The sequence below is a fragment of the Festucalex cinctus genome, chromosome 16, assembly GCF_051991245.1.
Source record: "Festucalex cinctus isolate MCC-2025b chromosome 16, RoL_Fcin_1.0, whole genome shotgun sequence".
NCBI classification, from domain to species: domain Eukaryota; kingdom Metazoa; phylum Chordata; class Actinopteri; order Syngnathiformes; family Syngnathidae; genus Festucalex; species Festucalex cinctus.
The window spans coordinates 24136677-24156933 of NC_135426.1; the positions used below are offsets into that span (position 1 = coordinate 24136677).

The following is a 20257-nucleotide window of genomic DNA, read 5'->3' on the forward strand; positions in this document are numbered from 1 at the left end:
GCTGGGAAAGCGTTTTGGGTCAATCATATTTTTTGTGTGTGTTTCGATTAGTGTAAGCGTGGACAGGAAACGACTTCGCGGACGATCCCGGTGAAGAAATAATCACTCGCTGCCTCTTCTGCTCTTCCTGTGACGTTTACTTTTGTTTTGACATTTTGACATTGCACAGACGCGTTTGTCTGGATTTTGTCAAACTTTTGCCGCATGGAGGGAAGTCGTCACAGCAGGTTTGATCTCGGATGTCGTGCAAATTTGAAGCTAAATTCTTTGAAATTGGGGGGGGAACGAAAACTCAAGTTGAAATCGCGGCACAGTTGCTGTATTACAAGGTTTTTGGAAGACTAGATTCAATGAGAAATTTTGCTAGCGAAAGACATAAAGTAATAATAGAAATAATTTCCCTTGACGAACAATGGCGCATGAAATGTTGCAAGGAAAAAAATAACAAAGTTGCAACATTCCGAGAATAAGAAAATCCAGTTTTTGTAAGGATAGTCCTAACAAGACAAATTTCACAAAGAATAAGATTGGAACATAAGGAGAATTAACTGCTAAGTCATTTTGTGAGAAAAAAAAAATCTTATGAATTATTTTAATAAATAAAATATATCAAGGTTAAAGTGTTTTGTTTTGTTTTTTTAGAAAAATTGCAAGAAAAAACAGTACTTTAACAATAAATGGATTTTTTTTGCCACGTTTATATTCTAAATAGAAAATATACAAAAAAAATATACTGATATACATAAAGTATACTACTACTACTAACGTAACTGACACGCTCATAAAAAGTTTAGAATTGTACATATTAATAGTTTAAAATGTAAATTAACAAGCAAGAGTTATTTCAAACTTAGAACATTGGCCTTAAAAATAAATGGCCAACAGACGATTTTAAGTTGTAAAAAATAAAAATTAAAAATAAAAAAAGTATGCCGAGCAGACTAGCTAAAGGTTACCCGTTTAACAAGCAGTTGCTAACGTGAGAAAACGAGAGGCAATTCTACACTCTCATTCGTTGACTCCCACGTCACTCACCAGGCCTGGTCCCACCTTTTAAAGTCACAGACATATATTGTACAAGGTCAGGATGGCGACCTCAAGTGGACAAAAATAATACCTGTTGCACTTAACGTGCATATTTTGTATTATTATTACTATTATTATGCATAAAGCTTATAACTATCCATCCCATCCATTATGCATAGACAATTAAAAAATAAAATAAAATAGATGCTGGCTCCTTTGCGGATTTTGGTCTATCAAACCAAGATGTCCGAAAGGTTTGGAGCCTCGCCAGCATGAAATAGACTCCCTGATTGGGGGGGAGGTGGGGGGGTCTCTGCAGATGAAATATTCAACCACCCCCCACCAATCCAACTCTTCATCTCCTCCAGGGGGACAAGGAGCAACCATCTGCCAGTAAGGGAACACCACTGGTGGGGGAAGGGGGGGGGGGGGGGGGGGGGGGCGTGTCCATCTGGAGGGATCAAAGTCAAACCAACGCAGACGTATAAAAAGGCCGGAAGCCATCAAACAATCAAAGTCAAGCACCGGCAGCAGGTCGCCCTATGCCATCTATAAAAAAAATAAAATAAAATAAATAATCCACGCCGTTGACTATTGTAAAATGTGTTTTTCTTCTTTGTGTGCTTCTGTTTAAATAAATAATACATTATGAAATTATTAAATTATGATTCAATAACACCCTCAGGCTCTTTACAGAGTATCGTGCTAGCGCTTTATTGACTTGATTTTTATTTTATTTTTTCTACTGTTAGAATAAAGTGCAATTGCACCTCCACTACATTAGGGGGCAGTGGCGCTCTCATTGGCAGAGTGTGCGCAGGGAGCATTCGCTCAGTGGTTGTAGGGGTTTTGTTTGCACAGAGCATGCGCATGACAGAAAATAATTGAGAAGCTCCACTTTAATACAACGGCAGTCTCTCTTGAACCATCGCTATGAATTCGTCTTCTCGATTTTCTGTCCGGACAAACGTTAGAATACGTCCAAACGGGACGGGTGATCATCAGATTGCACATAACAATGCCTGGACACGTCCCGGCTTCCAAATCAGACAAGATATTTCGTCAAAATTGCGTAACGAAAGCTCACGTTGTGATAACAAAATCTTACAAGATGAAAGTCGTTAAACTAAAAATATATGTCCGAATATAAAGACTTGCTCGGAGGCAATTGAAAACAAATACTGATAAATTGACATTTAAAATGGCGGTATAAGCGGTCAAGAAAATTTGATTTACTGGAATAAAGTCCATTTTTTTTGTTCGAAAAAAATCGTAACAAAATGACAAATGGAATTGGAGTCCACAAAATAATTAGCAATAAATTATGTTGCATCGTTTAATAAAAGTGTATACTTGGGGTCAATTAAAAGCTGTTATATAATTGTGACGCGTCATCATATAAACTTGACATCAGAATAAAAGGTATCTTTTTGAAATAAAACCAAGCTCTATTTTTGAAATTCACTTATTTCTAGGGATGGGCGAGTACCGATACCAGGTATCGGTATCGGGCCGATACCAGCCTTTTTTCAAGTACTCGTGACGCAGACGAGTACAAGTGAGCGATGGCAGAGGGGGGAAGACGTGAAGTGAGTCCTCCTTGCCTGTAAGTGGCGCTAGCTTGCAGCAGTTTTTCACCAAAACTTCAGCGGTTTGGAAATACTTCAAAATTGTGACTCTTAAATTAAAAGAGCATTTTTGTGTTTTATTTTGAGCGTTAAGACTATTAAAAAGTGACTGTGGTGTTTTTTTTTTTGTTTTTTTGGTCAAAATGAAAGGAAATATATATGTTTAAAAATATCTTTTAGTGATTTTTTTTTTTTTATTTGTCAAAATGTACTACTGGTATCGGCAGTTGGTATCGGTGAGTACTGAGGGTCTGAGTATCGGTATCGGTCTGAAAAAAAGTGGTATCGAACATCCCTACTTATTATCTGGTGAAAATAATACCCCACCATACCCCCCTTCCTCTCTCTCTCTCTCTGTGTGAACTTTTAGATGCCTCACCGTGGACCCAAAAAGTTTTCGAACCTCCATTTAACATGAAACTTCCATGCGTTCCAATGGAAGGGGGGTTTCGTGGTTGGAAGGTGGGCGTTACGTGACTTTGCCCCTGACGCTTGTAACCCCAAACTCGGCCACTGCGCGTCCCTCGGAGACGGTTATTGGTGTTCTGTGTTATCTCCCGCATGTTTGACAAGAGAGGAAGTGTTTGCCTGATCTCTTTTCTCCCTCCCTCACTCTCTTCTCTGGATCTCATCCCACACACACACACAAAAAAAAAAAAAAGGAAAAAAAAAGAAATAAAAAGTGGCCGTCCTGTGATTCGCGCGCGTTGCACGTTGTTTACTTTTTCGTGCTGGTTTCCGCGCATTAGTCTTTTTTTTTGTTTTTTCTGCCATATGGGGGACCGTCGCGCTATTGTGGATATATAGAGGCAGCGACACGCCATGGAGGAGGACATGATGGAAGCGTGGTTAGACGACCACCTCGACTTCACGCACTCCTACTTTGTCAGGAAAGCGTCCAGGTAAAAGCGAGCGAGGTGCGCGTGCGTGCCTGTTGTTGTTGTTGTTGTTATTGTTTTGTTTTCACGCGCCTTTATCGGCGTTCAAATGTGCTCCTACTTGCAATGTGCATGTTACATGAAAATCGCGCGGGGGTCATTCAATGATTAACTTTTACTGCACGCTGTTTAATTTGTGCTCTCCAATGCGTCCTCGTGATAATTAGGCAACAAGGTAAATATTATGTGTGCCGTTTCAATCGCTGGACGCTTTTTAAAAAAAAAAAAAAACGCTTCACACATTATTAAGTTGATGTGAAAGAATATACAGTAATTATTCGAGTGGATTCAACATTTTTGCGACGATCTATATTTTCGTCAAAGATGGCAAATAAATTAGCATCATTTTGAATATCAGTTATGCACAAATGAATTTGATTTTAAGGGTTGCCATGTTGCGTTTTGTCAAAAAAAAAAAAAAAAAAAATTGCTTGAGCAAATATTTTTACAACTTAATTTGATAAATAATATGCTAAAGTTGAAGCATAAATGGAAACTTTTGTCCGAAAAACAAACAAACAAAAAAAATAAAATAAAAGGATATGTAATGAAATACTTTTTGGCCCAACTGTCGCTAAAGTAAATAGCAGCGTCAGTGGAAATAAAAAGTCTACACACCCCTGCTCTTTCTGTGATATAACAAACTGAAAGATGAATTTATCATTTCAAAATGTGACTTGAACCTGTACAAACTATTTACATTTTTGAGGAACCCCAAATACATTCGAGATGTTCAAGGAGGCTTCTCACGACTATTTTTGTCATCAGCGGCATCCTGAGGGATCCGATTATTCAAAGATATCAGTCAGGAGATGGGTACAAAATCATTTAATAACAGTGACATTAGCAAGAACTCAACGTCCCTCCCAAATGGATGAAAAGGCAACAAGTAAACTCGTACGAGAGGCTGCCAAGAGACAGTACTCCATCTCCTGTCTTCTTCATAAGTCTAGAACATCTGAATTGTACCTGCATTAATCAGAAGCTCTTTAAAACTGTATTGTTTTGCTATTTCGACAAAGCTATGGTGACATCTGACATCTTTGGACAACTCCGAAAGAGCCCAAAAAAGGCAAACGTTTTGAGTAAATGACTGATGGAGTTGTCGATGATCAATGAATGGACTTTTTATGCCTTCCAAAACAGGGACATGGTGAACGCCTGGTTTGCTGAACGCGTCCACGCCATCACGCCCGCCTCCAAAGACAACCAGTCCTCGGCGGATCCCGCCGCCCTCAGCGTTTCGGACGGTCACCCCCCCGCGACCAACCAACCGCCCGGGGCCCCGACTCGCAAAATCTCCGCATCGGAATTCGACCGCCCTCTCCGGCCCATCGTGGTGACGGACGTGGAGGGCTCGGTGACGTTTCTGAGCGACGCCGACCACCGCGAGAGCGTCCCCGCGTGGGGCTCCGGGATGCCGGACGGCGACGGCGGAGGCGCGAGCGCCAAGGCGGAGGGTGGCGGCAGTAACCGAGGCGATCGTTGCGCTCGGCTACTGGAGCTGGTGAAGGACGTTTCCAGCCATCTGGACGTGACAGCACTCTGCCACAAGATTTTCCTACACATCAACGAGCTCATTGCCGCTGACCGATACTCACTATTTCTGGTGAGGGGTTAGACAGTGCACTCCTTTTTCTTTTCTTTTTTTTTTGAGAGAGAGCTCAAAAACCAAAAACCTAATAAAAATCCCATTACCCTTCACCTTAACCGGATACTTCAGAGTCGTGAGGTTCAGACGGTCAGGAGACCAGAGAAAAAGATAAAAAGAAAAGAAAGATAAATCAAAGTAAAATCCAGCACCAACCAAACACTTCCCGCCTTCCACATGGTTACAAAATCAGTCTTACGCCAACCCCAGAAACCTCTAAATTCCAACAAATTAAAGAGATCTCAAGAGACCAGAGGAAAAACTAAAGAGAGGAAGGATAGAAGAGGCAGAGTGAGAGCGGCCCAACAGTGCGCTCTTAAAAACAGGATGTTTCTTCACACAACACCTCGGAGCATTGCCATTTTTCGATCGATTGCTTGTCAATGAATAAGACCAAATATGTGATTTGGATCGGTTCCATCATTCCAGCAACTGTAGCTCAGATTCGCAGTACTGAAGGATTGTTTTTGCCCAATTAGATTTCAGGCTCCATTTGGTGCCATGTGCAAAAAAAATCAGTGCGTAAATTGATGATCTCCTAAAGAGATTTATAATTGCCAATAGACAGGGAATAAAATGTAAGGCTGCAGCGGTCCTATCCCAGGAAGCATTACAATAATCCAGAGGGGAGGAGCTTATTTTAGCTTGGGTTAAAAGGAAACATAGCAGTCACTTGAATTTGCTGTTCCTGTACAGTCAAACCTCGGTTTTTGAAAATAATCCGTTCCAGAAGGCTGTTCTAAAATCGATTTGTTCGAAATCCAAAACACTTTTTCCCATTATAATTAATGTAAATAATTTTAATCCGTTCCAAGTCTAAAAAAAAGTTTTGTTTTTTTTTTTTACTATTTTACACCATAAACTGCACTGTATACTGTTTACCATAAATAGAAAAGGGTAGAAATAGACACTTTTATTTAGATATCCTATCTAAAATGATGGGAAAAAAAAGGCGAACATTTCTTTTTTAAATTCAATAGTTCTGCGCACTACTTTCCTCTTTTCTTCACCCGCTTTACCACTTGCACTTGCTTTCTTTGGACACATGATTAGGGTCTAATACACGGTGCAAAACTAAAAAAAAAAAGAAAAAAATAACAATGAACAGGTTTGCTCCAAACGAACTTTGAACACGAACGTGCTACGGAGGAAACATTCAAGTTAGCTCGGCTCCCGAGTGAGTCGCGTTCAGGTACGCTCGGCTTTTTTCAGTTTGGTCGAGAGCCGATTTTTTGGGGACGAGTTCTGAGACATAAAATTCTCAAATTTGCTGGTCGAAAACCAAAGCGTTCGAAAACCGAGGTTTGGCTGTATTTCATCGTGTCTAATCGCGCAGCAAGGCGCCACAGCGGGCCATTTTGTTTTTTTGGTTTCAGGTGGGCGAGGACAGCTCCAACGCCAAGTTCCTGGTCAGCCGCCTGTTTGACGTGGCCGAGGGGTCCACGCTGGAGGAATCGTGCAGCAGCAGCATCCGTCTGCAGTGGAACAAGGGCATCGTGGGACACGTGGCCGCCACGGGACAGCCGCTCAACATCAAGAACGCTTATGAGGTTAATTAACGTTGACGCTTACACCTTAGCCAAAATATTGCCGGAATGTTAACTCATTCACTCCCAACCCCCTTCACTCACGGCTGTTTTACTGGATTTGGACTGCTTTTTGCAAGGCCCACAGAATATTGTGTTCTATTTCTATAAAATCATGGAACCTACCAAAAGAAAGATTACCATCTCTTCTTTGATCAGGGGGGAAAAAAAAAAAAAAAGTATATTTCTATCTGTTTCCATTTTGCAGCAATTAGCATTAGAATATAGCTAAGTTTAACCACAAATCTGTTTAAAAAAGTGGGGGAAAAGTGTTTTTTACAACATGACCCTGGTTGATCTCTTATACTCAGCTGCCACTAGCTGGCCGTTTTTATAATAACTACCATTTACTACCACCGTTTCTTATAATAACTACCATTGTTTCAAGTGTTTTCTTCAGTTCAGAGGCTGCATCAAAGCCTTCTGTCTGCTCTAGCATAAAAAAAAACAAACAAAAAAAAACGTGTAAATACGTCTTTGGGAGCAAATGAGTTAACAGTAGTTTTAGATCAAATGAAAGCACATTGTGTTTTCCCGGTATCCCGTCAGCGCTTTCATCATCTCTCTCCTGCAGTTGATTAAGCATGTTCCTCTGATTGCTCCATCCAATTAGTGCACCTCTTTATGCGAGTGCTCTTGAGTGTTTAAGTGTGTTTTGTTTATCATTATTCATCCAGTTCAAACAGGCGAATGCAGCGGTCTACATTTAACGTCAACTTGTCAAATAAATGGACTCGCGTTAGATTGAAACAAACTTAACCGGCAGTATTTGATACTGTCTAAAGTGAGATTATTTATTTATTTATTTTTAGGTCAAATTCCACCATAAACAGGTGCCTAAATTCACAGTTTGCCTGAATTATGATAATTTCTGGTCAATCGTTTAAGCCGCATCGGGCATTAAAAAAAAAAATTGAAATCTGGTTTGCCCACCCGCAGGATCCTCGATTCAACGCGGAGGTCGATATGATCACAGGTTACAAGACTGAGAGTATTCTGTGCCTTCCCATCAAGAACCACCGAGACGAGGTAATGACAGTTATCGTGCCATCGTAAAAACAAAAAGAGCCTCTGAATAGCCGTCCACCCAAAACCCATAAATGCTCAATGAGAGTGTAAAAGGGATGAAGAGTCTCAAATCCCCCATCGGCAGGTTGTTGGAGTGGCTCAAGCTATCAATAAGAAAAATGGCAACGATGGAGCCTTCAGCCAACAGGATGAAAAGGTATGAAAACTCCTGTTAGATTATTTCTTTGCTATTTTGACACTCACCAGGTGTTGAACACTGCATGACTAAAAAAAGTCAAACCTCGGTTTTCGAACGCTGCTGTTCTCGACCAAATCATGTGTGTTTTTTTTTTTTAAGTTTGCATCGTGTATTAGCCCCTAATCATGGGTCCAAAGAAAGCAAGTGCATTTCTTTTTCTTCTTCATCATTTGAGATCCATTATTTCTATTTATGGTAAACAGTATACAGTGCAGTTTATGGTGTAAAATAGTAAAAAACAAAACAAAACAAAAAACGTTTTTTTTAAGACTTGGAACGGATTAAAATTATTTACATTAATTATAATGGGAAAAACTGTTTCGGATTTCGAACAATTCGCTTTTGGAACAGCCTTCTGGATCGGACTATGTTCAAAAACTGAGGTTGGACTATACTTGTAGAATATTCATTACGTCACTCCGGAATCGAAACATAATTTGGTTGGCTTTTGGACCTTCCCCCACTCCCCATTTGTTGTTGGCCCCTTTATAAATAAGAATAATAAAATAAACAAGACTGAATGAGAATATTCACAAGACAGAATGTTACATGAAAAAAGTTGCAATGTTCGAACTAAGTTGGAATTTTCCGAGAAAGTTCATCGCCCCCCCCAAAAAAAATGACGGTTTTCTCACAAAACAGGACTTCTCAGCTTACTTGGCCTTTTCGGGCATCGTTCTGCACAACGCTCAGCTCTACGAGACGTCACAGCTAGAAACCCGACGTAATCAGGTACACTAATTTCTCATTCTGTGCATGATTAATGACTTCAATTGGATTCATGCAAATAGACAGCTCTTGAAGATGACAATGATTTTTGCTCAGGTGCTGTTGCAGCTGGCCAACCTCATCTTTGAGGAGCAGCAGTGTCTCGAGGTTTTACTGAGGAAGTTTGTGGGAACCATCCTGTCCTTCATGCAGGCCCAGGCTTGTACGGTCTTCGTCGCGGAAAACGACTCCACAGAGGTCAGCGCCACAATGACCCTTAGAACAACCTTCTGGCGGGCCGCATGTGGGCCGCGAGCCGCAGGTTCTCTACCATGGGACATCTACATGCCTGAACAAAAAACATCCTTCTCGAAACTACTTAGCCTTGCCAGTGACCCCAAGTAAAGTCCAAACATTGAAGGATCTTTTTCTATTTAAAGCCCATTTTATGACCCAAGGGAATAACGATCTGCAAGGGCGAGGGAGCAAAGTTTTCCTAAACAATAAAAAAAAAAAAAAAAAGTGATTCGTTTATCTTTAACATCCTGTTAAAATGGGAAAAGAATCTTTTTTTTGGGGGAGTGCATGTTGAGCGAAAACAAGTCCCTATAAGGTGGGCGGGAGCAGAAGACAGACGTGGAATGTTGAAATCAACTCCCAATCTGGCAAGGCTTCATGTGTAATGGACCATTGCTTGGAACTTGGACAAGTTGCATTGTCTTAATGGCTTCACTGGATCAAATAAAGACGTGATTTGTCTTGTAAAAAGAAACTCAAAGGAAGACAACTTCACTTTTGTCCTTTTTTTTTTCACTTCCCAGAACCCCTTTTCCAGTGTCTTTCACATGGAATATGACGGGCAGGGTGAAGTGCTGAATTCCCCCAACAGGTAAGGATGAACGCAAATGGTGAATAAGCTATTAAATTCAATATAATTGAACAAGAAAGTTGGATTTTCATAAGAAACAAAAAAAAAAACAGATGCAATGCTATGAATAATGATACGGGAATAACGTCGTAATGTCACGAGAAACAGAAAGCAAAACTTTTCGTAAATACTGTAATATTCTGAGAAAGAGTTAGAATGTTACAAGAACAAATATTGTCTTGTCACGAGAAGCAAGTGGTGATATTAGATGAATAAATCTGCAATGTACGAGAAACCACTTTCAATGAAGTCAGAATTTACAAAAAAAAATTGATGACAAGACACAAGCTGTATGACAGAATCAAGTCTGGCTTTGTTTTTGTCATTTTATGACTATATTCTCTAGTAGTTTTTGTTGCCCAGAATAATACTTTGGAGCATGCCCATTTACAGTAGACTATATGGTTCCCCCTTTGGCCAACAGTGGTACTGATATGTCATCTGATGGCCATGCTAAGTTAATAAAAAAATATATATATATGATGCGGTAAATGTTTATTTCAATGATGAACATTTTTGCTGTAAATCTCCTCAGAGAATCTCCTCGTGTCAACCAGATCAACTACATGTACGCTCAGTATGTTAAAAACACCATGCAGCCCCTCAACATCGCCGATGTCAACAAAGATCAACGCTTCCCCTTAACGGTCTGTATTTAAACGGGTTTTTTTGCGGGATACTTTCTTTTTCTTACGACAGTAACGTCTTCTAGTTTATCTCGCAGTGTGAAAAGCAATATGGGACCAGCAAACAAACAAAGAGTTTGCTCTGCACTCCGATCAAGAATGGCAAGAAGGACAAAGTCATAGGTAGGAGTTCTGGTTGATGGATAGGATACGCTGCAACGATCCGAAAAGCAAGTCACAATGTTACGATAAGTCAATGTTACGGGGTCAGTATTTGCGATATCAACGAAACATGAACATCTCCCAGGTTGCTGCCAGTTGGTGAACAAGACGGACGAGGTGTCGGGCGCCACCAAGACGTTCAACAGGAACGACGAGCAATTCTTGGAGGCCTTCGCCGTTTTTTGCGGCCTCGCCATCCAGAACACGCAGATGTACGAGACCGTGGAGAGAGCCATGGCCAAGCAGCAGGTCACTCTCGAGGTCAGAACCTGCCGTACGTTGTCAAAAAAATCAGCTCAGCCGTCAGAGAGGATCGGAGCCATCCGAAATTCGACTTCTAATGCACGACTACTATTGTCTGTGGTAACTACAATTTTTTTTTAATAAATGCTGCCGTGTGCTTTTGCAGGTCCTTTCATATCATGCTTCTGCTGCTGCAGAAGAATCCCAGTGGCTACAGGTAACCGATATACTTAACTCATTCACTCGCTGCCATTTTCACAGAAGCAATCCCGTTCGCTCCCGTTTGCTGTTTTACTGGATCTTGACTGATTTTGCAAGGCCCACAGAATATTGTGTTCTATTGCTATAAAAGCATGGAACCTACCAAAAGAAAGATTAAAGTCTCTTCTTTCATCAGGGAAAAAAAAATGTTTCTATCTGTTTCCGTTTTGCAGCAATTAGCATTAGAAGACAGCTAAGTTTAATCAGTTTTCACAAATCTATTTAAAATTGTAAGTAATTGAGCTTTTTTTCTCAATGGCCCTGGTTGATCTCCTTTGCTCTGCTGCCACCTGCTGGCCGTTTGTGTAATAACTACCATTTCTGCAACCGTTCTTTGCAGCTGAGAGGCTGCATCAAATCCTTCTGTATGCTCTAGCATTAAAAAACAAACAAACAAACCAAAACGTATAAATACGTCTTTGGGACACTTACATTTAAAAAAAACAACGTATTTACACGTTATTGGGAGCAAATTAGTTAATTGGAGTCCCCAGATACGAAGCGCCTTGAAAAAATATTTTCCACAACAAAACAAACTTGTTTTAATATCTCAAATCCAAACTAAGTAAATATAACTATATCTGGCCCTCATGCCAAGAAGTTAATTTCCCCCTGAACCTAATAAGTGGTTGCATCACCCTGGGCAACCGTAACTGAAATCAAATGGTTGCAATAACTGCTGATGAGTCACATAAGGACAGAAAACTATTTGTTGTGAACCCCTTTCAATGGTTGTTAAAACACGGCAGTCTGCAGTAACCGGCTAACCAGTCCATGTGTCCACTGGGCAGGCGGCCACAATCCCGTCGGCCCAGTCGTTACGACTTCTGGACTTCGGCTTCAGCGACTTCGACTTGTTGGACACGGAAACCACATTGGGTACCGTGCGCATGTTTGTTGACCTGGACCTGGTGCACAACTTCCAGATGAAGCACACGGTAGGGCGTCATAGTCGATTGATGATTCATCCACGCGGATGAACAACAAATAGCAACGACTTCCGCACCGTTTTAGAATTTATGCCAGTGGATCCTGAGCGTGAAGAAGAACTACAGGAAGAATGTGGCCTATCATAACTGGCGACATGCTTTCAACACTGCCCAGTCTATGTTTGCTCTCCTGAAATCAGGGCGCTTGCAGGTGAGTGAGGTCTAGTATTCATGGTGTAGCAGCATATCATGCACTGTCAAGGCTGTTTCTGCACAGATGAGCCAGTGTAAAAAAAAAAAAAAAAAAAAAAAAAAAGAGCACATTTCAAAATAGCTGCCATTTGTTTGCTGACAGAATCGGCTAAGGGATTTAGAGGTTCTGGCTTTGATGATCGCGACTCTCTGCCATGACCTGGACCACAGAGGTGTCAACAACTCCTACATACAGAGGTAAAAAAAAAAAAAAAAACAAGTATAAGAGTGACAAAAGTCAGCCACAGGGTATTACTATTTAACGTGTTAATTTATCAGGAGCGAGCACCCACTGGCACAGCTTTACTGCCACTCCACCATGGAGCACCACCATTTTGACCAGTGCCTCATGATCCTCAACAGTCCAGTAAGTGCACAATTGCACGTTTTATTCCCTTTATGACACACGCAAGGTTCTAATTCTCTTGACTGTTCCAGGGCAACCAGATCCTGAGTGGCCTCTCCCTGGATGAGTACAAATGCACTCTAAAGATGATTGAGAGGGCCATTTTATCCACCGACCTGGCTCTGTACATTAAGTAGGTACAAAACACTGCAAATACAAGTGAAGTAGGTCATGATGTCCAATTCCTATTTTCTTACCAATAAAATGTATGCATATTTTTTTTAAACTATTCATGAAAATCGGAGTTGTCTAAACTACGGCCCGGGGGCCATTTGCGGCCCGCCGTCCATTTTTCAGTGGCCCGCGACATATGCGAAAAATGGAATTTGACTCGGTTCAAATAAAATTTTTGGAGATGGTCAAAGTAAGAAGGGGGGGTATCGAAAAACAGGTGCCATTAAAGGTTATTTTAGTTAACTAAAATTCAAAAAACAATATTGTTACTGAAATAAAATACAAACGAAAATGCTAACTAATTTAAACTACATTTTTTTGTTTACAAAACTAACTAATTATAGTAAACATGTCCTTCGTTTTAGTCTTTGGTAATTAATTCAATGCATGAGCCTTTGGGGATGATTTTAAATGTAATTTTTATTAGATTTATTTCGATACTATAACTTATTTCCCGTAACATTGCAACTTTTGCCCCATAATTCTTCTGTCACCAGGAGACGCGAGGAGTTCTTTGAGCTCACCCTCAACAGACAGTTCGTTTGGGAGACCGATCACCACCGAGACTTACTTCGGTGAGATGAACTCATCGAGCCATGTAGGATCATTTTTGATATACCGGAAATACTGCGCTCATATTCACAACATTTCTGCATTTCCCCATTCAGGTCAATGCTGATGACTGCTTGTGATATATCAGCAATCACCAAACCCTGGCCTGTACAAAAGAGGGTAATCAGTAGAAGAAATATCATAAAAAAAACACAAGCGTTTGTGCGAAACCTTATTTAGTTGTTTGTGAAACTAACAAAAAAAAATCTGATCCATATTCCAACTTTTACCCTATAAAATTATGACTTAATTCTCATCAAAAAATATATACCGGTAGTTGACTAATATTAGTTTCCATTTTTCGATTAAATTGTTTTTTTTTGTCATACTATTAAAACCTTTTTTGTCTCTTAAAATCAGCTTTATGACTGCATGTTTTCCACTTTCACTTGCAATAGCACAAATTTATTCTCATATATGCCACATATTGTTGAACTCTATCCTTCTCTTCCCAGTGAGGGACCGCAAGGGAAAAAAAAAAAAAAAAACTAGCCTTGCGCAAGGTATCTTGCACCTGCGTTCCAACTATTTTATCTCCCTGGTGATCTTTGTTATTCTGCACCTTGTTAGGAAGCGCAAGCCTGGTGGAAAAAACACTGAGCCAGTCATTTGCAAATTGTGTTGAACATGACGCAAGCGCTTCGTTATAAAATAATTACTTGAATATGTTCAAATTGCAAATTTTTTTCATTGTAAAATTAACATTTCTCATCGTAGACAACTTTATTCTTGTCATAATTTGACGTATATATTTTTTTGTACATGCAGTAAATAATTTAAATTCTTCCCCCATATTTTTGTGGCTCATCTTTCATTTCAGCTTGAAATTGTGCACTTTGTTTTTCCCTCGCGCAGATCGCAGAGCTAGTGGCAACCGAGTTCTTCGAACAAGGGGACAAAGAGAGACTAGAATTGAACATTGAGCCAAGTGTAAGGCAGCAATATCATAACTTAGGAATTGCATCCTGTAGTAATCATTATTACACACGGAGCTACAATCTCATTTTTTTTTTTTTTAGGACTTGATGAATCGGGAGAAGCGAGATAAGATTCCCAGCATGCAGGTCTCCTTCATCGATGCCATCTGCACACAATTATACGAGGTAATTTACCGGTCAATGGTTTGAAATAAACACATTAAAAATACAACATGATGATGATGCAGTCACTCTGTAATAATATACATATATAATGTAAACACAACTCTTTAAAAATAGATTTGTGTGTTTTTAACTGTTTATGCATGAAAACATCCAAGGTTGAAATTTGCTAAATAACATGCAATACAATATCCTGATATTATGGCAATGAAAAAAAAAATCGTGACAGGGTCACAAGCCTGACGGTAATTTCAAGCGCGGGGGGGGGGGGGGGGGGGGAGTTTGTCATCCTGGTAACAAACAGCAAGAATTACAAGGTTACTGATTTTATGTTGAATTAGTGTGATAGTTTATTAACAAGATGCTGATAGAGATGATTGATCTAGTATACATCGTGCTGTTCCCTCATATTTTTATTTTGTTTTCATCTCAGACCTTGGCGGGCATGTCTGACTATTGCTCCCCTTTGCTGGAGGGATGCCGGACCAACCGTCAGCATTGGAAGTCCTTGGCCGAGGAGTACGAAAAGGGCCTGGTCAACAGTCTGGTGTGATTGATTATCAACAGTCTGGTGGGATTGATTACCAACGAGGATGCCCATGCGGCTTGTTCACATTCGTCCTGTCTCACTTTAGTCAGACTCCCCTCATAGTTTTTTTAACGTGATGGGGGGCGGGGGTCATTTCACAACATATACTTAACAGAGCTATCATGAACAGCAGCCTACTGAACTAACTAAAACTATTGATACTGCGATATCGACAATTAGTGCAATTGCCGAGTAACAGCGTGACGCAATATTACGATGTTTGGCCAACGATGGCATCACAATACAGAGATTGCATGCGATGTATTGCACACATACCTGTTCGGGGTGGAAATCGTACGCTAACTCGCTAGTACAAAATGGTTGTGATGCTATCAGTCTCATATCAAAATTATGTGATAAATGATTACAACTGATACGTTGGCTCAGATTTAAAAAGAAACGCCCGTTTCCTTGTTCACTGCATAGATTTTCAACCATGAAAATAGGTAAAGATCTGTGGTTACCGTGGCGATGGGATGGCGTATCGGAGGACAAGCGAGGACAGCTCTCATGGCGCGAAACAGTTCGTGTGCAGTGCTTCTCACAAACACAAGAAATTGGTCACTATTGCATTATTTAGTCATGACAGTACAGAAGCTATTTATTTTTATTTTTTTTCACCGAGTGGCTTTTAACTCATAGCTAACATGAAAAAAAAAAAAAAAAAAACTTACATTGGGATGCAGATTATATCTACAAACTACTGCTGTGTCACTCTCACAAAGTGCAGTCAGAGCCTTGCATATTTATTTGTTTGTTTACTATATTTATTAGCTGAATGTATATTATCTTTTTAAAGCACTTTTCCAGAAGATTTTTTTTTTAAATTGGTATTTTAATACTAATAAAACACTTTTTTTTTTTTTCACTGCCTTGTCATAAAATCACAAATGCATTTTTGAAAATGTACGATGATTAAATTCAACATGGATTGATAGCCTGGATTTTGTAATCAGTTAGTTACAATCGGATTATCTGCACCGACCTCTCCAACGACATCGCCCCATGAAATAAATTCTGTTCAACATGTAGATTTTTTATTTTTTGCCTTTTTAATGTCACATCTCTGAAAATAAATGGATATTTCCAGTACATTAAAAAGGAACACAAAGAAACAAGTGTTGAACTTAGCCTTGTGATTAACTTCTCACAATTGCTTTACAGAATACTTAAAAAACTCCAAGTTGTTTGCATTAAAGCAGGGGCAGGTGTACAAGTTGATTTAATGAAAGCCATACTAAATATGTGAAACAAAAAAAACATGTTAATTATTATTATTATTGTATGTGGGAATTAGATGTTTGGGAATTTCTTGAATTTTGGTTCTGTCACCCACCCCGCCGGGCATTAAATGTGTTTTAAAGAGTGCACGTCTTCTTATAAGTGACCAGGCTGCACACCTTGTGGATAGCGGTGGTGAATGAGCGCAAGTGCACCTCCTCTGGTTGGCTGATGCGGTGCGGCCCAGACTCCTCCCACTTTTCGGGAATGGCGAGGTCTTTGTCGGTGTAGATCAGGAGGTTGAAGCTGCCTAGAGAGCGGGGGGGGGGGAAAAAAAAAAAAGAAAAAAAAAGGACGACATCAGGAGAGGCGGCCGTTGGGGGTGAAAAGCTTCCCGAGAGCAAGCTGACGACTGCTCTTACATGGAGTTTCCAGCATGGGCAGGAAGGTCACGGAGGCAGTGATCTGTCGGAGAACTGCCCGGATTTCACCCTGGATCGTTTTGATGGGCTTTTCTCGAGGGGCACTAAAAAACAGATCACAATCAATACTTGCATTACAGTCAAACCCATACTGAGGATTCTGATTTTTTTTTTTAACCCGTCACTGAACAACTCCATTTTTTTTTTTTATCATTTTATGCTCAGGCACAAGATATATATCGTACTTTTTACATCCACGAGGGAAATTTACTGCTCCAGTAAATAAAAAGCAAAGCAATAAAGGCATTATTTTGGCACCGCCTGGTGGCACCTAAGCTCCAAGCAACTAAACTGAAGTGAACAGTGTGCTTTGCCACCATCTTGTGGCATCTGTTTGCCATGTAAATAATATTGAGGTATGTTGGGGTTTCTTATGAGACAAACTATGCTGCCATGTTAAAAAAAATAAAAAAATAAATATCATTCCATCTTACGATCTCTAATTGAACGGTACCATATCGAATCAAATTGTTCCACTTCACTCCATAAAATCAAACCATCCTTGATTGATACTGCATCCCATGAATTGAGATACATATTGAATCAAATTTCATTGGAGAGATATACACCCAAGAGGAAATTTTCTTCCTATTAGCTTTGGACTTTGACTTTGTAATTACTCATTTTTGGGCATTGGTTAGTCAACTGTCAAACTTAAAATGGCGCCACCCACCTGCACTGCATGGCCGACTTGTCGCACTCGATGTCAAACTGCCAGCGCTCCAGTACCTCGTCCGTATCCAGACATGTGATCACCAACACCAGCTTGTGAACCGTGCAGTTGAGCAGCCACTCTGTACCACGACATGGGAATTGCTGTGATACGCAAACCTGAGTTTTTGTCCCAAGTTTGAGTTAGGGTGGTGTTTTGTTTTCCCAGAAGTCAGAAATGTCACAATTACCAGCAGAGAGTGCCCATTTACAGGTAGGCCTGAGGGTCATATATTAAAGGGGACCAAATTGTTGTGGAAATTTTACGTTTTAATGTTTGTATATACAGTAGTTTAGTCTATGGAGTAACTGGAGTGACTTTCAGGGCAGTGAGCATCTAGAAACGTTCCATCCATACACACATCAGGAGGCATCTGCTGGAGCCTAAAATGGTGGAAGTGCACTTTCGGAAGAGGTCGATTTTCATCAATGTAAGGATAAGCTGAATTTTTCAAGTTGTCAAATGTCAATCTTTTAGGTCTGCCAGCGCCGTGAAACCGACCACAAACACACGATATTCCCAGTGCAGCCCTATTTATTTATTTATTTTTTAATTGTACTTTGGAGGGCATAAATTAGGCAAGGCCTGGATCATAGGTGAAAATGGAAATCAGTGCCAGCGACGTATTAACAACTGTATAAAGTAAGAAAACATCACATTCTGTCAACTAACCTTTAAGCTGTGACACCACACTGTCAAGATAGTTCTTCAGTTCGAGATTTGACGTGACTTGGAGGCTCATGTCATACTGGCTGACTCTGGTGAATTGCTCCGGAGGATAGATGCCGCGCTGGTACAGGATACTGTTGATGCCATAAGCTGTGTGGAATGAGCATAAATAAAAGTTATCAAAAAAAAAACCTCATTGTTATTCACTGTGATGATCCCCAATGCATCCTTTACACATAATTGAAAAGATGTGGAGCAGTTTCTGCACTTTAAACAATGTATCAATTATTTGATTAATTAATTATACTTGTTCTTCTTTCGACATTTTAAATTAAGTTCGAATATGCTACGGGGTTAAGTCACGACTCACGGGTGTCACATAGCATTTTTCATCAACGTAAAGTTATGACATATGTCACTGCGATATATTTTGAATAGTTTGGAATGGATTTTCATCATGAATTGGCTGGCAATATTTTTTAAATGAGCCAACGGTCACCGTTTGAGTACTTTTGTTGGAAATGTACTCAGTAATGGAGTCCAAACAGGATAAGACAAATACTTACAAAAGAAGTCAGCCACAAGCTCCGCGCTTCCTTTGAGAGTAATACCTTTTAGGGTGCTAGTCATTGTTTGAGTTTCGTCGTTTTTTTTTGGGCCTTCGTTTGAAACGCTTTAACAAACGTACACCGTGTTTTCTTTCTTGCTAAAATGCTGCCCGCGGTTTTGTTCGAAAATAGCCTACGCATGCGCAAAATATTTTTTCTTCTTCGCCTGGAATGGCGGCTACACTTCTGTTTTAAGTACATACCAGCGCCATCTTGCGTCAATTTTGCTATGTTTTTGTACAGTATTTAATGTCATTCTTTTCGAAAGCAAAGCAACAATGCACATTACTGAACACTGGTACAATACTGTAAATGTGTTGAAGTTGGCATACGACTAATTTACATTGGCAGGTGACATAAAACGTTTCTTTCTATCTATCTATCTATCTATCTATCTATCTATCTATCTATCTATCTATCTATCTATCTATCTATCTATCTATCTATCTATCTATCTATCTATCTATCTATCTATCTATCTATCTATCTATCTATCTATCTATCTATCTATCTACCGAAAAAACTACTTTAAATCCCCCCAAAGTGGTAATGTTCTGCCATTTATATGACGTGTAGCTACTGTAAATAACCAATGTAACATTTGTTATAATTAAAAACGTTACACAAAGATTACCGTAAATTTCCCAAAGAGATGTTCTAGTCAAAAAGGGACGACACTGTACCCCAACTCCCGCAAAAGTTGCACTGGTCAAAATAAAACGGTAATATTGCAAATTTGCGCTGTGTGTGGCGTTTAGTACCATCTAGTGGTGAACTAATAGAATGCAACGACGTATGAAGCGCGTGCATTTTGAAGCACGACTGTGCCTCGGAGACCATACTTTCAGCTACCACAATTACTACACTGAAAAAACACTGAAATACTCCACACTGTCCCACTTCATTGCCTTCAGATTTGAATGTGCTCGTGATTTTTATTTTTATTTTTTTTTACGAGCCAATTGTTTTTTTATTTTTTTTGTTTGTTTTGTCTTGAGATACGAGCAAAAATCTGACATACAAGTCAGTGCACTTCACACCCCAAGACGAGATGGCGGCAAAAGAAAAAAAAACTACCAATTGGTGGCGCTACTTCACCATTGACAACAGCCAATTCAGCTCACAGAAGAAGAACAAAGAATTGAGAGGAAGTCTAATCTGCATTATTTTTTTTTTTACACTTAGGTTTTTTTCCCCGATGTTATGTTAATTTTCATTTGTGAGAGTGAGGGTGCAAAAACAAAAGAGAACGCGCCATATAAATACACATGCATTATTATTATTATTATTATTATTATTATTATTATAATTATTATTATTATTATTGTTCGCAGGCAGCCCGGTACCTTAATAGAATCAAAAATGATGATAATTTAAAAAAAGAGAGAGAGAGCTTCGCTCCTCCTCCTCCTCCTCCTC

The 20257-nt window shown here is 39.8% G+C and overlaps 2 protein-coding genes across 5 annotated transcripts in view; one reads left to right on the top strand and one right to left on the bottom strand.

Annotated features, from left to right (window-relative positions):
- Nucleotides 1–19006, bottom strand: part of mad2l1 (MAD2 mitotic arrest deficient-like 1 (yeast)) — a 36302-nt gene extending 17296 nt beyond the window's left edge. Inside the window, exons 1-5 of one of the 3 annotated variants that reach the window (XM_077499894.1) lie at nt 18797–19006; nt 18234–18380; nt 17523–17643; nt 16790–16893; nt 16547–16677 (exon numbers count right to left, since the gene is read on the bottom strand). In XM_077499894.1, the coding sequence (XP_077356020.1) occupies nt 16547–16677; nt 16790–16893; nt 17523–17643; nt 18234–18380; nt 18797–18860 (567 nt within the window). In that variant the 5' untranslated portion in view covers nt 18861–19006. Of the gene's footprint in view, nt 1–16175; nt 16678–16789; nt 16894–17522; nt 17644–18233; nt 18381–18796 lie in introns of those variants that run through there. The other 2 variants (XM_077499898.1, XM_077499895.1) reach the window with 2 other exon arrangements.
- Nucleotides 3237–16177, top strand: pde5ab (phosphodiesterase 5A, cGMP-specific, b). Of its 2 annotated transcripts, none has more exons than XM_077499892.1 (22): nt 3237–3556; nt 4739–5201; nt 6620–6793; nt 7769–7858; nt 7983–8054; nt 8739–8828; nt 8922–9062; nt 9626–9693; nt 10268–10379; nt 10445–10541; nt 10666–10841; nt 10990–11040; nt 11876–12022; nt 12099–12224; nt 12369–12463; nt 12545–12632; nt 12704–12804; nt 13343–13420; nt 13514–13577; nt 14313–14387; nt 14477–14560; nt 14991–16177. In XM_077499892.1, exons 1-22 carry the CDS (start codon nt 3477–3479, stop codon nt 15108–15110), a joined length of 2592 nt encoding a protein of 863 aa, XP_077356018.1. In that variant the 5' UTR covers nt 3237–3476; the 3' UTR covers nt 15111–16177. The 2 variants fall into 2 exon arrangements, with proteins under 2 accessions (XP_077356018.1, XP_077356019.1); XM_077499893.1 differs by having other exon boundaries at nt 3238–3556; nt 10457–10541.
- Nucleotides 19007–20257: the final 1251 nt, after the last annotated feature.

What these genes read in the sequence shown, in the direction of transcription:
- pde5ab (XM_077499892.1), top strand. Translation starts at nt 3,477, where the DNA reads ATGGAGGAGGACATGATGGAAGCGTGGTTAGACGACCACCTCGACTTC. An exon ending in CACCACCGAGACTTACTTCG is followed by an intron (nt 13,421 to 13,513) that starts GTGAGATGAACT and finishes TTCCCCATTCAG; the next exon opens with GTCAATGCTGATGACTGCTT. An exon ending in CCTGGCCTGTACAAAAGAGG is followed by an intron (nt 13,578 to 14,312) that starts GTAATCAGTAGA and finishes TCCCTCGCGCAG; the next exon opens with ATCGCAGAGCTAGTGGCAAC.